This window comes from Carlito syrichta, unplaced genomic scaffold (assembly GCF_000164805.1).
Source record: "Carlito syrichta isolate Samal-C Ts95f unplaced genomic scaffold, Tarsius_syrichta-2.0.1 Scaffold308211, whole genome shotgun sequence".
NCBI classification, from domain to species: Eukaryota; Metazoa; Chordata; class Mammalia; order Primates; family Tarsiidae; genus Carlito; species Carlito syrichta.
This window is the reverse complement of record NW_007252307.1, coordinates 126,241-141,624: the sequence shown is the minus strand read 5'-3', so window position 1 is coordinate 141,624 and position 15,384 is coordinate 126,241. Positions and strand designations below refer to the sequence as shown.

Below are 15,384 nucleotides of genomic sequence, written 5' to 3'. Positions count from 1 at the left end.
ATTTAAACAGGCTTAAAAACCTCTTTGCAAATGAGATTTAGTTTCTACAAAAGAATGAATTCTAACTATTTGGTGAGTTTCTGCTAGACCAACACTGGGAACTGACTTGGCAGTAACTACAAGCTACTTCTTTGGCCACATACAGTATATGCAAAGATTGCTTCCAGCTGCCAAAACTGAAAAGCGTCAAGCTGATTAAAGTCTTTCCGGGAGGTGGGTAGGATGAGGTGCAGGTTAAGAGGCCAATAATATCAGATCTTAAACGGTACCTGGGCAAACTCTTCCTTTGTGTAGGTACTTTAAAGTGGCTTAGGACATTCAGAGACCCTTGAATCTTCCTTTGAAAGGGAACAGGACAGTAGACAGCAAATGAAATTCAGAGACAGAAGACGGAAAATAGTCTCAAGCTGTGGTCTGAGTGGCATTGAGCACAGGATAAATTGCATAACTAACACCCTTGCCAATGTTAGCACAAAAGATCACTAGAAGGAAAAGATTTTCTTAACACAGAGGAATACAATCTTTGCATCAAAATGTTATATTTTAAAATTTAAGATCATATTTACATATACTATACCTATTATGTGTTTTACCTGGCACACCTTGAACAGATGTTCAGTGTGACCTTGGCCTGAGGCTCAGCAGGATGAGTAGGACGGCCTTGGTTAAATTTGCTCCCAGAAGGTACCAGGGTTGTTACTCCCTCCATTCTTAAATCATTAAGATCCTCTGCAACAACACAAACAATTACAGAGACAAAATTAACTCTAGTAGAATTGAAAAGTCCACATTTTCTGCCAGCAGTTTGTTAAACAAAATATTGTTTTCTGTTGCCTCTTGGCAAAAATCTAAGTTCAGGTATCAATTATTTTTCAAATTATTTCTAGATGTAGTTAGAAACAAATTTTATGAGAAGAGTTACAAGAGACAAAAAGATGAGATACAGAATATACAAACAGACAAGGAACAGGACATCTATGACAACAAAACTCTGGTGCATGATCTCTACTATAACCATCTGAGGAAGTCAAATCATAACCTATGTAGCAGTCAGGCCAAAATGGTTAGGACTTGGTCAATGGCTGCCAGTTTCCCTATTTTTTTACCGTTGCTTCCAACTCAGAACCAACCAGAAATAAACAAATACTTTTAAAACTAATTACATAAAACCTCTACTTCTAATCAGCCTGCTTACAGTTTCCCATCAACAACTTCCAATCAAAATATGCCTGAAGCGTTTCCCTTTTCACACTCAATTTTTCCTTGTTTTCTTCACCTGGAAAAGACAACGGTATACTTGGATAGTCATGCCCCAGACATTCATGGAGGACCCCTTCTATTTTTCCTAGTCCTCAATCAAGACTTAAAAGGCCCACATTTCCCTTGTGATTCAATTCTCATACGATATGTATATGTTCTCTTACTTTGTTCAGAGAACAAGGAAGCTTGTAAAAAGGTCTCAAATTACTTGCTTTCAGCCTTAGCAAAAAAAGAGACATAAAGTTTCAAAAGACAAATTATACTTTTGCCAAAACATAATCCATTATTGAGGGCGAAATCTCTAGAGGAAAATCACTGTCTTCTGAGAGTCTAAGGACTATAAAACCATTTTTAACTCCTCCCAAAACAATTGAGAGGCTTGCTAGGATTAATTGAATATTACAAACAATGAATGTCAAATGTTCCTGAGATGGTGACAACCTTAGTCTAAATCATGAACAGGCCTTCTGTAATTTGAAGAAGGCTTGTCAACAGACGCCTTCCATACGCATCCCCAAGTAAAAGCCTTTTTGTCTATCTGTGCATAAGCAATCTGGAAAAGCACTTAGAGTTGTAACTCAACTTCATGGGAATCATCAAAAACTCATCACCTTGACCTGATTGCCAAGGCTTAGTCCTCTTGTCTAAGAGCATAGCTGCCACTTCAAAACCTACTGCTTCTGTTGAACCAGTTACATACTTCCCTCTTAATATCATGGTTCTTAGTGTGTTGCAGACATTGTTGCGACCTGAGAACACACAATATTTTTTTAGCTAGCAATTAAACTCTCATGAGATTCTATTATTCTCCCACCTCACATTACCATTCACTACTGGAACATCCTGCTTTTTGCTACTCTCCTGCCCCTACCAGAAGAAAGAGCCATCACAATTTTCTTACCTCATTTAGAGAACTTTCTATATTTTACTCAGTTTTTTTTAAGGACCCACATTGAAAATCCTGACCCAATATTATTTATTGATGGATTATACATAAACACTTAAAGCTGGAGGTTACCAAGTAGAATATGCTATCGCTAACTTAAACTTGTCTGTAAAATATAGCCTTCTACCTGAGGCAAAATCAGCACAGATGGCAGAAATACTGCACTTGCTTGAGCCTGTTAACTACGCAAAGACCTCAGAGTAAATAAATATATACAGGTATGCTTATTAAAAAATGCACACACACATACACACAAAATATGACTATGGTGTGCTTTGGAAACAAAGGGTTTCCCAACTCTATTTAAATCTTCATCAAAAATAGGCAAGATATTTCAGCCACTTTCTTTTTTTTTTTTGAGTTGGAGTTGCCCAGGCTGGAGTGCAGTGGTACACTCACGGCCACTCCAGCATCAACCTGCTAGGCTCCAGTGATCCTTCCACCTCAGTCTTCCAAGTAGCCAGAACTACAGGCGCATGGTACCATGACCGGTTAATTTTTGATTTATTGTAGAGATGAGGTCTCACCAAGTTGCCCAGGCTTGGTCTCAAACCCGCGGGCTCAGGCAATCCACTTGTCTGGGCCTCCCAAAGTGCTAGGATTACACACTGAGCCACCGAGCCCAGCCTCAGACACTTTCAAATGTATTCCTGCTTCATAAGGAGATAGTTATTGCAAAGATTGAGGTTTTTGAAACTATACATAATACAGAAGCTAAGGAAAATTTTCTAGTAGATTATTTTGCCAAACAAACCGCCTTAACCAAGGTTATGATCCTATTTAAATTTTTAAAGAATAAATCCCTGGATTAATTCAAAGACACTATTATCAAATATCAACACTTAGCTCCTAATTCTGAACATAAAAATGGGGAAAATATGATTCTAGCTTCATTCAGAAAATCTCTGGTTCTATTGATGGTAACCAGGCAACTTCAAATGCATACTAGTCAAATTTCTTCATAAAATTATTCATCGTGGTACAGATACAGTGGGTGCTATCTTAAATCAATGTGGCTGGAGAAACTTTAGAAAGATAATTGAGGCCATTTTTGTGTCATGTGTCACTTGTCAACCACATAATTCTGGAAAACTGTAAAAATGAGATATGATTAGAAACCTAAGCTTCAAGGGTCTTTTGATTACCTCCCAGTGAATTTCATACAGCTTCCACCCTCCATTAGATTTAAATATGCATAGATATGATATGTTTCTTCTCAGAATTGGTTAAAACGTCTCCTTGCTAAAAAGCTATAATCTTTACAGTTGTAAAAAAAAAAAATGAAGAGGATAAAAAGGAAAAGAATAAAAGCTTGATTTTGTGTTTCCAACTTTGGAAATACAAACTTTATATCAAAGGACCAAGGTACATACTTCACAAGAAACACAAAAATAGCATTATCCCTTATTGAGAAACCATGTTGCCCTTACCACCTACATCCTTCTGGAAAGATAGAAAGAATCAATGACATCCTTAAAATAAAATTAACAAAATTTTCAAAAATACTTACGCTTCCTTCATCAATAGTACTCCCACCTGTCATTGTGATTGTATGATCCATTCCCATGGGGACACATTTTTTTTCTTCCTCTATGAACTGGTAACTGAAAGGTCTATGTGTTTCAGGATTTTACCTATGGTGCCCTACTCTTCCCTGCTGCATGTGTACATGGCAAAATATTGCAAGAGGCTCATATACTACACCCAGTCCTATTACCAACTAGTTAAGGTCATGTTCCCAAAACGTCTTGTTAAATAGCCTCTTCAACTATAATATTTCATCTATTGGAAGATATATCAGAGAAAAACTGCTCTTAAAATTGTTTAAAATGGGCCTTATCAGATACTGTTTACAACAGATATGGAAGTAAAATTCTCTGGAATAAAACCCTGGGTTCACATTTCTTAACTAAAAAGTCAATTCAGAATCAACAAAATTAGAATCCTACTCAAATAAGAGATCTCAAGCTGAGGATTCTCAGAGCTTCTCTAGAAGCAGCTGATCTTCAAAGTAGAAAGCTGATTCAAGACCTTCAGAACAAAGTGATGAACTCAAATAGCACACAGTTTCTGCCCAAGATGTTGGATTAAGACCTTTGTCTAATTCCTGTTTTGTTTTTCACTTAATTATAATGATTCTTCTCATTTTCTTTAGATACCTTGTTGCCCACCTACAATGGTGATACCTTTTTATCTTTTATTTTATTCGTGTTAGAATTGTTAGATCAAAGCATAATCATGTTCTAATACATCTCAAATTATCCCAAATAGTAGCTTACAGAATACTGAATATTTCATCCCTTATCAGACCACCATGATAAAAATCCTTTGGAAAATTCTAGTCTCAATAAGATCATAAGGAATGACATCCGATCACATTTCCACTTGCACTTACATGCACAAATGTTCTTAAACAAATTAAGCTGTGATTTCACTAGTGTCTCTCACAAAAAAGAACTGAATATTACAATCTATTAATTAGATTCTATGTAATTACAAATTTGAATTCAACAAACTTTATATGATGATGATTGAATTTATTAGCCATCTGGGAGAGAATAATAGAGGTTCATATGTGTAACCCAACTCACGATAGGCCTTGACTGTAACCTCATGTCATGAACAATTTCTTATTTTCTTGACCCCGTGTATTCCTACCAGATACTATTTCCTTTGTAGCCAGATGGCTAGTCTTGCTTGCCTGAGACACACACTCATGCACTTTTTAGGAATATTATTGCAAATCTTATCTATACATATATGCCCTAATTGCCAAGGCTCCAAAGAAGGTAAGAAAATTGTGAGAGCCCCTTCTTCTGATAGGGGCAGGAAAGTAGCAAAAAGCAGGATGTTCCAGTGTTTGATGGTAATGCAAGGGGAATGGGAATTCATCAAGGCTGGAAATTTCAAGTCAGATACTAGCTCCCAAATGAGGTCGCCCTTGATTATTCAGGTATTCCACGTAAGGAAGTTACCGATTTATTGTTTATGCAAGCAATCAAAGCAATTTCCAACGATAAGAATCATGTAAATGCAACACTGTAAGACACGTATCACTAATGCGGGCAGAAATGATAAACGATGCCACCTCTACCCCAGAGGAAATACAGTTCCATCTTGTCATAAACTGTAGTGTTGGACAATCATGTTGTTCAAGATTTCTTGTTCACTAGTCATGGGGGTATTTATGCCATTATTAATACTTTCTGCTGTACTTGGATCAATGAAATAGGTAAGGTAGAAAAGTTTATATGTTAGCTTGAGGAAAAAGCTGGTTGGCTCTCTAAGTTTGGTCCTTATTACCTATGAGATTTATTGTTTATTGTGTTGACCTGTGTTGGATAAATCAGTTTCTTAGTTCTGAATCATTTTAATTGTGTGTATGTGTTGTTGTTGTTGTTGGGTTTTTTTTTTTTTTTTTGGTCATAGTGGTCATAATATTGGGTAATTGAATTCTATCCTGTTTGACATGTTTCTATTGGCCACTTGCTCGTTAAATGGGCATAATGCTAGCACAACAAAAAAGATTAAGATCTTATGATACAATTGATTATGGATTCGAGGGAACCAATCACCAACCAGTGGACATCTGAATCTCTCACTTTACCTGCTAGTCACCTTCCTATTGGCAAAGGAGAGAATGGCCAAAACAAGAGACTAGGGGAGTGAATATATGAAAGGAGAATCGATAGATCATTTACAACATTAGAACATTGACCCACAACCTTTGCAGCAATGACCTTAAACATTCAGAACTTGGTTAACAAAGGCCAGTTTCCCTCCTCTCACCCCCATTTCCAAATCAGAATCATTCAGAGAAAGTCAAATATGCTCTCCAAACTATTTGCATAAGATGGTCTGTTTCCAGTAAGCCCTTCTCCAGCTTCCCTATGCCAAATTCTAATGAGAACACACCTGAAGCACATCTTTCTTTTCCTTTTTTTTTACTCATAAAGCTTTCCCACTCCCTTGCGTGCCTTTGGTCCTCTAGTGAATGCAAGTGATAGTGGCTGACTTCCATGCTATAACAAGCTCTGAATAAAAAGTCTCTGTCTGTTCTCATCTGAGTGGTTTTCATTTATTTCCACAATAGCAACCTTCAAATACTTAAGGGTTAGCTTCTAAAAAAATATTAGCGTTCTATCTGTGGCTCCAGGGGGGGAAAAGAAATGAGTGTACCGAAAGGGAAGTATGTTTCTGGCTCCATATAACAACCTTCTAATATGTTCAGTTGTTCAAAGGCACACTGTACAGTGCAATGTAGAAGATGTGATCGTCTCTTCGCTGGAAATGTTTAAAGCAGAGGCTCAATAATTTTTTTTTTTCTTTTTTGAGTTGGAGTCTCACTCTGTCACCCAGACTGAAGTGCAATGGCCACTCCCGGCCACTGCAGCCTCAACCTGCTGGGCTCTGGCAATCCTTCCGCCTCAGTCTTCCAAGTAGCTGGAACTACAGGCGCGCACTACTATGCCCTGCTAATTTTTGATATATTGTAGAGATGAGGTCTCGCCAAGTTGCCCAGGAGGGTCTCAAACCCACGGACTCAGGCAATCCACTCACCTCAGCCTCCCAAAGCGCTGGGATTGCAGGCTGAGCCACTGAGCCCAGGTAGGCTCAATAATTGATTACAGTGGATGCTTTAGAGTTTTGAAGAAGCATTGTACTAAATGATTTAGCCCAAATCTAAACTTCTCATACATTCTTATTATAATTCTATGATTTAAGGTATATCTAATTCTGTTGAAAAGAAGAAACTGAATATATAAAATAAGACTTTTGGGTTTAAATGAAGCAACAATTTGGGAGGAGCATATTGCTATAAATTAGATCTAGCCTCAATTCTAATTTTGGAGCCACAAAGCATAACACCTGACTTATACTGGTCTTCATACAGCTATGAAGAAAGTATGTGGTTCATTCTGGTCTAGGGAGTCCAATCCTGCCACTTCCTCATTACCTTTGAGGACATGTTCAAAAACCAATACATCAACTGTCTACTTGCCTTTGTGCCATTTTTCTACTAATAAGATACAGAATTGCAGTATGGAGCTTTATGATAATTATCTAAGTATTTTTAGATTGCTTGACATACATAGAGAAGGTAATAAGACATGAATTTTATGACTGTATTTTGATGAACAGTAAAAACTCCCTGTCAGAGCTCTCCTTTCATGTGTAAACTTAAGGAGTGTATTTAATGAGACTTTTTGAAGATTTCCTAGCCACTCCCCAACCCCCCACCTGGATAGCACCTCTTTTTTTTTCAGCATAGAATAACTGTCGCAACATGGGAGAAAAGAGAATCCTAGAGTCAGAAGCCTTCTGGAATTCATTTGCTGGTTCACCGGAGACTTGAGAGAGCTGTTCGCTGAAACTGCTTCAGCAACTGCTAGGGCTTTTGGAGTGTCAGGTGCAACTGTGGTGATGGCAGTGAAATTGGCTTGTGCAGTCTTAGACAAGGTCTCACTCTGAACAATATTCACTCATTCATTCTTTCTTTCTTTCTTTCTTTCTTTCTTTCTTTCTTTTTTTTTTGAGTTGGAGTCTCACTCTGTCACCCAGACTGGAGTGCAGTGGCCGCTCCCGGCCATCGCAGCCTCGACCTGTCGGGCTCTGGCGATCCTTCCACCTCAGCCTTCCAAGTAGCCGGAATTACAGGTATGCGCTACCACGCCCAGCTGATTTTTGATTTATTGTAGAGATGAGGTCTCACCAAGTTGTCCAGGCGGGTCTCGAACCCGCGGGCTCGGGCAATCCACTCACCTCAGCCTCCCAAAGTCACGAGATTACAGGCTGAGCCACCAAGCTCGGCTCATTCTTTCTTTCTTTACTAATATTTATTCTTTCTAGGAAGATCAATGATCTCCTAATAATTATGGGGTACTTATCAGCTCTAAAGAATGATACAACCATAATAATCAGGTTTAGTCATGGGACGAAACCAATAATCTATGTTTAATTTACAAAGAACAGAAATAAAGCAAAATGAAAATCTAGATCTTACTAGCTCCATTTCCTTAACAAATTTTTTTTGTAAAGGAAGCAGTTTCCTAGGATTAAATAACCAAGAGAGAGAAGCAGAAATGCCTAAACTTAGGAAATTTTGGAAAGTTTGCATAAATGGAAAGAGAGGAAGAAAGACAAATTAAAGAATTTAAGTAAGAATCTGTCCAAGGACTTTTTAACACTACATAAGTCAAGGGAGGAAGATAATAGGAATGCCTTCTATTATATCTATATCTAAGAGAAACCTTAGATATTTTAAGCATCAATGGTATTGAGGGAGTTAAAAATATGCCATTCTGGAATATTGAGTATTTTGAGTTAAATGCACTTGAAAAATAGGTGTAGGGCCGGGCGCAGTGGCTCATGCCTATAATCCCAGCAGTTTGGAAGGCCAAGGTGAGAGGATTGTCTGAACCCACAGGTTTGAGACCAGCCTGGGCAACTTGGTGAGACCTCATCTCTACAATAAAAGTAAAAAATAGCCGGGTGTGGTGGCGCGTGCCTGTAGTTCCAGTTACTTGAAAGGCTGAGACTGAAGGCTCACCTAAACCCAGCAGGTCAAGGCTGTGGTGGCCATGAGCATGTCACTGCATTCCAGTCTGGATGACAAAGTGAGATTCCAACTAAAAAAAAAAAAAGAAAGAAAGAAAAATATCTGTAAAAAGATTACTCTTACCGTAATCCTATTTCTTTAAAAACAAGAGATGAAGTTTCCATGTGAAAAAATGCCTTCCCTATATACTGCAAGAAAAGCATTATTCTCTTCATCATTGATAAGAAATTGAGACTGAGAGAATTCTGTACAGAACCTGTTAAACTAACTTTCACCTTTTAAGCCTCATCATATTGTTTAGTCGATTCTTCCCAACTTACTATTCTTTGTCCAACTTAATGTATAAGAGATTGATTCTGTTTCTTGGAACTTCATTTCCTTATGATGACTCCCATGTCATGTAACATTTATATTGATTATTGAATAAATGTATATGCTTTTCTCCTATTAAACTGTATTATGTCAATTTAATTCTCAGGCCCAGAAAGAAAATAAAACAGAACAAAACAAAGAACCCTAAAAAGGGATAGGTAAAGTTTTGCCTCCTCATACAGTATCTGAGTCTTCTTTTCTTCTTTTTTCTTCCTTCCTCTCTTCTTCCCTCCCTTAGGAAATTTTGGAAAGTTTGCATAAATGGAAAGAGAGGAAGAAAGAAAAATTAAAGAATTTAAGGAAGATTCTGTCCAAGGACTTTTTAACACTACATTATCAAGGGAGGCCCTCCCTCCGTCCCTCCTTCCCTTTTTCCTTAAAGGAGGCCTTTTTCTTTTTTTTGAGTTGGAGTCTCACTCCAGTGCCCAGGCCGGAGTGCAGTGGCATGGCTCACGGCCACCCCAGTGTCGACATGCTGAGCTCCTGCAATCCTTCCGCCTCAACCCTCCAAGTAGCAGGAATTACAGGAGCGCACTACCACACTCAGCTAATATTTTAATTTATTTTGGAGACAAGGTCTTGCCAAGTTGCCTGGACTGGTCTTGAACCCACAGGCTCAGGCTATCCACCGGTCTCGGCCTCCCAAAGTGCTGGGATTACAGGTTGAGCTACCGGCCAAGGCCTTTTTCTTAAAAAAGATATTCTCCAAGATACTCTTCACATCATCCAGCCCAGTGTTATAGATACATAGATATATCATCTTTGGTTGCAAGTAAATACAAATGCACTATATTAAGGAGAAATTTTGACCAATTAGAATGCCTTAGAAACAATTGTGAATGCTTTCTACACCACAGAATCTCATGATTCTTAAGATATCAGTAGTAGAAAAAGATTATATAACAATCAATTGACGTGAATTTTAAAAAATAAACTTGGCTATTTGGATACTTTGAAATTGAACTGTCTAGTAAATGGGAAAAGAATGTTAAGAAGATAGTTAAGTGTAATATATAATCAGCCCTATCCCTGACCAAAAACAAACAAACAAAAAACCCACAAATAAATGTTTTAAGTGTTATAGGAAACAAATGAGGTTAAAAAAAAGCAAAACAAGCCTGCCAGACATTGTTTGTTGGCATTTGGCACTTCTCTTGCTCTGTCTATGGCTCCCTCTCTTGCAGAGGCTAGAAGGCTTAGCATTGAATAACTTGTACTCTTTTACTATCTAGTTTTTCACATAGGGTTGAGTTTTCATCAATGAGCTGTAGTCATTAGAAGATTCAGAAGGTAGAAGAGAGGCAGAGTCATTCATTTTCCTCCAGTTGCAGGTCCAGTTGAGTCTTTGGTGGATATGAGGGTTGTTGGTTAATTTTTAATATCTTTATATTTCTCTGAAGTAATTGCCATGTTTCTATTACAGAGGATTTATGGCATCTGAATACATTTCTGTAGTTTTCTTTTCTTTTCTTTTAAATAGAGGTGTGGTGAGCTATGAGCGTGCCACTGTACTGCAGTTCCCATAGTTTTCTAAATTCCGGGTGGCAATAGTCAATATCTGACTCTCTGAACCATAGCTGCAATAAATATTTGAGAGTTGCTGGTGGTTCCATTGATTCTCAACCCTCCAACCCAAGCATCTAACTCCCTTAATTACATTTCTTTATATTTTGATTATGTAGAATCATTTCAGTTTTCTGAATGAAACCTGATCAGTAAATTATTCAAATGTTGAATGAATTAGGTGACGGCTACATAAAAGTATACTAGCCAGACACAGGTGGTGAAGAACTTTGCAGAGGGATGGAAGATCATGAAAAAGCACAGAGGTATAAAAGTACACAGTACTTCTGAGAATGTCATGCAGCCAATATGATTGTAACCTAAGATGTATAGGGGTAGCAGAATAAAATATTAGAAAAGAGTTTAGTCTCAGATCACAAAGGGAGAGCATGTGATTAATTCTGTCTTTTATTTACTTATTTATTTATTTTTGAGTTGGAATCTCACTCTGTCACCTAGGCTGGAGGGCAGTGACACGCTCCTGGTCACCGCATCCTCAACCTGCTGGGCTCCGGCAATCCTTCCACCTCAGCCTTCCATGTAGCCAAAACTACAGGAGCACGCTACCACACCCAGCTAATTTTTGATTTATTGTAGAGACGAGATCTTGCCAAGTTGCCCGGGTGGGTCTCGAACCCATGGGCTCAGGTAATCCCCTGTCCTCGGCCTCCCAAAGTGCTGGGATTACAGACTGAACTACCGAGTCCGGCCAATTCCGTCTTTTTGAAAGCCAACTGTAGGTGTATTAATTAAATTTACCAAATAATTTTTTAAATTTATAAAAAGATACATTTAGGAATTTTTTGAAATATAAATAATAAGTAATATATTTTTATAAGACATTCTTTAATAAAATAAATTATTTCAACTAATATATTAAGTAAATGAGTTATATTACTCATAACTAAATGCATTTCTCATTAAGATATTCTTAACTATACAATTATACATTCAACAAAATATTGAAGATTTATTTAATGGGGTCAGTATATTCAATGCATTTTAAAACTACATTGTCCAATTCATTAGTCAGTAGATACATGTTGCTTTTTTACTTGAAATATGGCCAGTATGAATTGAGATGTGTGTAAAAAGTAAATACACACAGGATTTAGAAGACTTAGTACAAAAAAATGCAAAATATCTCACTTATATTCTACATTGACAATACGTTAAATAATAATATTATAAGTCTACCAGGTTAAATAAACTATATTATTAAAATTAATTTTGCCCCTCTTTTTTTCTTTTTTTAAATGTGACTACAAGAAAATTTAAAATTAGTATGTTGCTTCAATTTGTGGCTCATATATTTCTACTGATCAATGCTGTTCTAGAACATATATTTTATGAATATATTAATGAAAATAATATTTTAAGGTAGACTCTCTTATGTTCTATAGTTTTAGACTAAATAACATTTCTTTTTTTTTTTCTTTGAGTCGAAGTCTCACTCCATCGCCTTGGCTGGAGTGGAGTGCAGTGGCACACTTATGGCCACCCCAGCGTCGACCGCTTCAGCCTTCCAAGTAGTTGGAACTACAGGCACGTGCCACCACGCCCAGCTAACACTTTTTGATTTATTGTAGAGATGAGGTCTCGCCAAGTTGCCCTGGCAGGTCTTGAACCCTCAGGCTCAGGCAATCCACTTGCCTCGGTCTCTCAAAGTGCTGGAATTACACACTGAGTCACTGAGCCCGGCCAATTACCTGACTTTATACACACACACACACACACACACACACACACACACACACACACACACAGACACACACACCCATACATATACACTTATACACACACACCAATTATTCATTTGTTTTAAAAAATCTATTTCTTTCCTGATACCTCAGAGTGCAAACTTCCTCTTTTTCATTTACTATTGTCATTTTAATGTCTTAAAAGTGTGTCTAGCACAGAGAGGGCATTCAACAATCATCCATAAGACTTTGTATAGTTTGATAATTAGTTATTTGATCATTTGATAAATTGAGCTTTATGTAGAATTGACTGTTGGAATATTTGTTTTTGAAAGAGTACTCTCGTTGCACTTACCTACAGCCAATAGAAAAATAAAAAACTGGAAACAGATACAGCAGGAAGAAGTTTGTATTAGCAGTTCACGCAAATGTTTTTGAGGGTCTGGAGGAAGGGAGCAGCAGTAAGAAGACAAAGAAATTTATTGGAAGTTAACTTCAGAGGAAGATTCAGTAGGATGTAGTGAAAGATTGAATGTGAAATCTGAGCAGGTTTCTCCATATTACCACTCCTAGGGAATACAGGAAGAGATAATACTTTTGATTTCACACATGCTGAGATGGAGCTGTCTTCAAGATACCCATATGGATGTCTGGTGTATAGTTAGAGGGACAAGTCTGGAGCTAGTGAAGAGTTTGGAAGGGAGCTATAGACCATCTGTCTGAGAAAACCTGGTACGATTATCATTGCTGTGGTTAGAGTCAAGCAGTGACACTTCTTGCATCTAACTTTCCTTACAAGTAATATGTGTGCATTATATGAATATTATATTTGAAGATGTATTAAGAAGTGAATACTTTACTTTTTTTTCCTTTTTTACACTAGAAAGCCTGAAGCAGTAATTTATTTCTAAAGGTAGCCTATAAAATTGTGTTGCTTCTTCTGAGTCAACAGAATACTATTAGGGAAAAATAAACTAATTTATGGTTAAAGACATAAGCATTTTATCTTTACACAATGGCAAATAATCAAGAATTAAGCAAACAAAAAAGTGTTTTGATTTAATTTAAGAAAATAACAGCTGCCTAGATGAAATAATCCTAGGACTTTTATTTCATTCAAGTGTAATCCATGAAATAATTTACAGCTGCTTGAATTAGACAATGTGGGAGATGAGTGAATTTTCACATCTGTTTCAAGGAACTTTATAACAAAAATTAAAGTCTTTCCAAACATTAGTTCTTTCACAGTGCTTCAGTGATGGGTTACACAAGAATAACATGGCAGTTTTTCCCTGCATTGAAATTGGTTTGCTGATTTACACTGATAAAGCTGATTTAGTCAAAGGTTTTAAGCAGATGTTATATATTCTGAGGGAATTATTAAAAATAAAACAAATGTTAAGAAAACATATCAGAAATTAGACAAGTTTAAATAAAATGTATATGAAAACTTTTTTGTTATGTGAGACAGCTATGTTTCCTAAAAGGGGGGAAAGAAAAAGACAAGGAGAATAAAACATAATTCACTTTGCTGGGACCATAGTCTGGTTGAAAGATGAAGGAAAGATGTTAAGGCCATTTCTGTGGTTCTCTGTTTTTTATTTTTTATTTTTTTGAGTCAAAGTCTCACTCTGTCATCCAGGCTAGAGTACAGTGGCACGCTCATGGCCAGCCCAGCGTCGACCTGCTGGGCTCAGGCAATTCTTCTGCCTCCAAGTAGCTGGAACAACAGGTACATGATATCATGCCCGGCTAATTTTTTTTGATATGTTGTAGAGATGAGGTCTCATCAAATTGGCCAAACTGGTCTCAAACCCCTGGTCTCAGGCAATCTTCTCACCTTGGCCTTCCAAAGTGCTAGGATTATAGACTTGAGCCATCACGCCCGGCCCTGTGATTCTCTATTTTTACAATCATGCCTCAGATCTGAGTTTAGCATTCTTTCTTAATATATCAGAATAGTACAACTTTAAGCCCATGAGTAATAAAGTGATAAGTAATAATCAAATTCATAAATAAGAACAAAATAGTAGCTATCAGAAACTGTAGGCTTTAATTTTTTAGATTAACCTTAGTTTAAAAAAACTAAATTAGAATTGCATTTGTAAACAAAAAGTCTTGTGAATTTTTTTCAAATTTTTTATTTTAAGGATGTGGGATATAATTAAGGGTTAGGTATACAAATGTTCATTATGCAGGTGCCCTTGTTGATTAGGCATGCTGCCCTCCCCTAGCAGTTTCCCACTACTGCCAATCCATTTCTTATAGTATTACGATAGTTGTTCAAGGTCCTCTTATGTGTGAGAAGAGAACATGTGATACTCAGTTCTTTGTTTCTGTGATAGATAACTCAGTATTATAGACTCTAAGTTCATCTAAGTTGCTGTGAAGTTCATAATTTTGTCCTTCTTTATGACTGTGTAATATTCTATTGTGTACATGCACCACATTTTTTTAATCCAGTCCTCTTTTGATGGGCAGCACGGTTGGTTGCATGTTTTTGCTATTGTGAATAATGCTGCAGTAAACATGCGTCTGCAGATATCTTTTTCATAAAGTGATTTGAGTTCCCTCTGGGTATATTCCCAGTTAGGGGGATTGTGGGGTTGTATGGAAGATTGATTTTTAGATCTTTTAAGAATCACCACACTGTTTTGCATGGGGCCTGTACTAGTTTACACTCCCACCAACAGTGTAGAAGTGTTCCCTTTTCTCCACATCCTCTCCAGCATCTGTTGTTTTTTGAGTTATTGATGATGGCCATCCTTACTGGGGTTAAGTGGTATCTCAGTGTGGGTTTGGTTTTTTTTTTTTTGAGTTGGAGTCTCACTCTGTTACCCAGGCTGGAGTGTGGTAGGTAGCACGCTCCCGGCCACCGCAGCCTCAACCTGCTGGGCTCAGGTGATCCTTCTGCCTCAGCCTTCCAAGTAGCTGGAATTATAGGCAAGGGCCACCACACACAGCTAATTCAGTGTGGTTTTAAT

At 37.4% G+C, this 15,384-nt stretch overlaps 1 protein-coding gene across 1 annotated transcript in view; it reads right to left on the bottom strand.

The window, feature by feature from the left end:
* LOC103267715 (uncharacterized protein C8orf34-like) overlaps positions 1-15,384 on the bottom strand; it is a 318,318-nt gene that overhangs the window by 179,729 nt on the left and 123,205 nt on the right. The window contains exon 4 of the mRNA XM_021716164.1: positions 594-729. Coding sequence (XP_021571839.1) covers positions 594-729 — 136 coding nt within the window. The remainder of the gene's footprint in view (positions 1-593; positions 730-15,384) is intronic.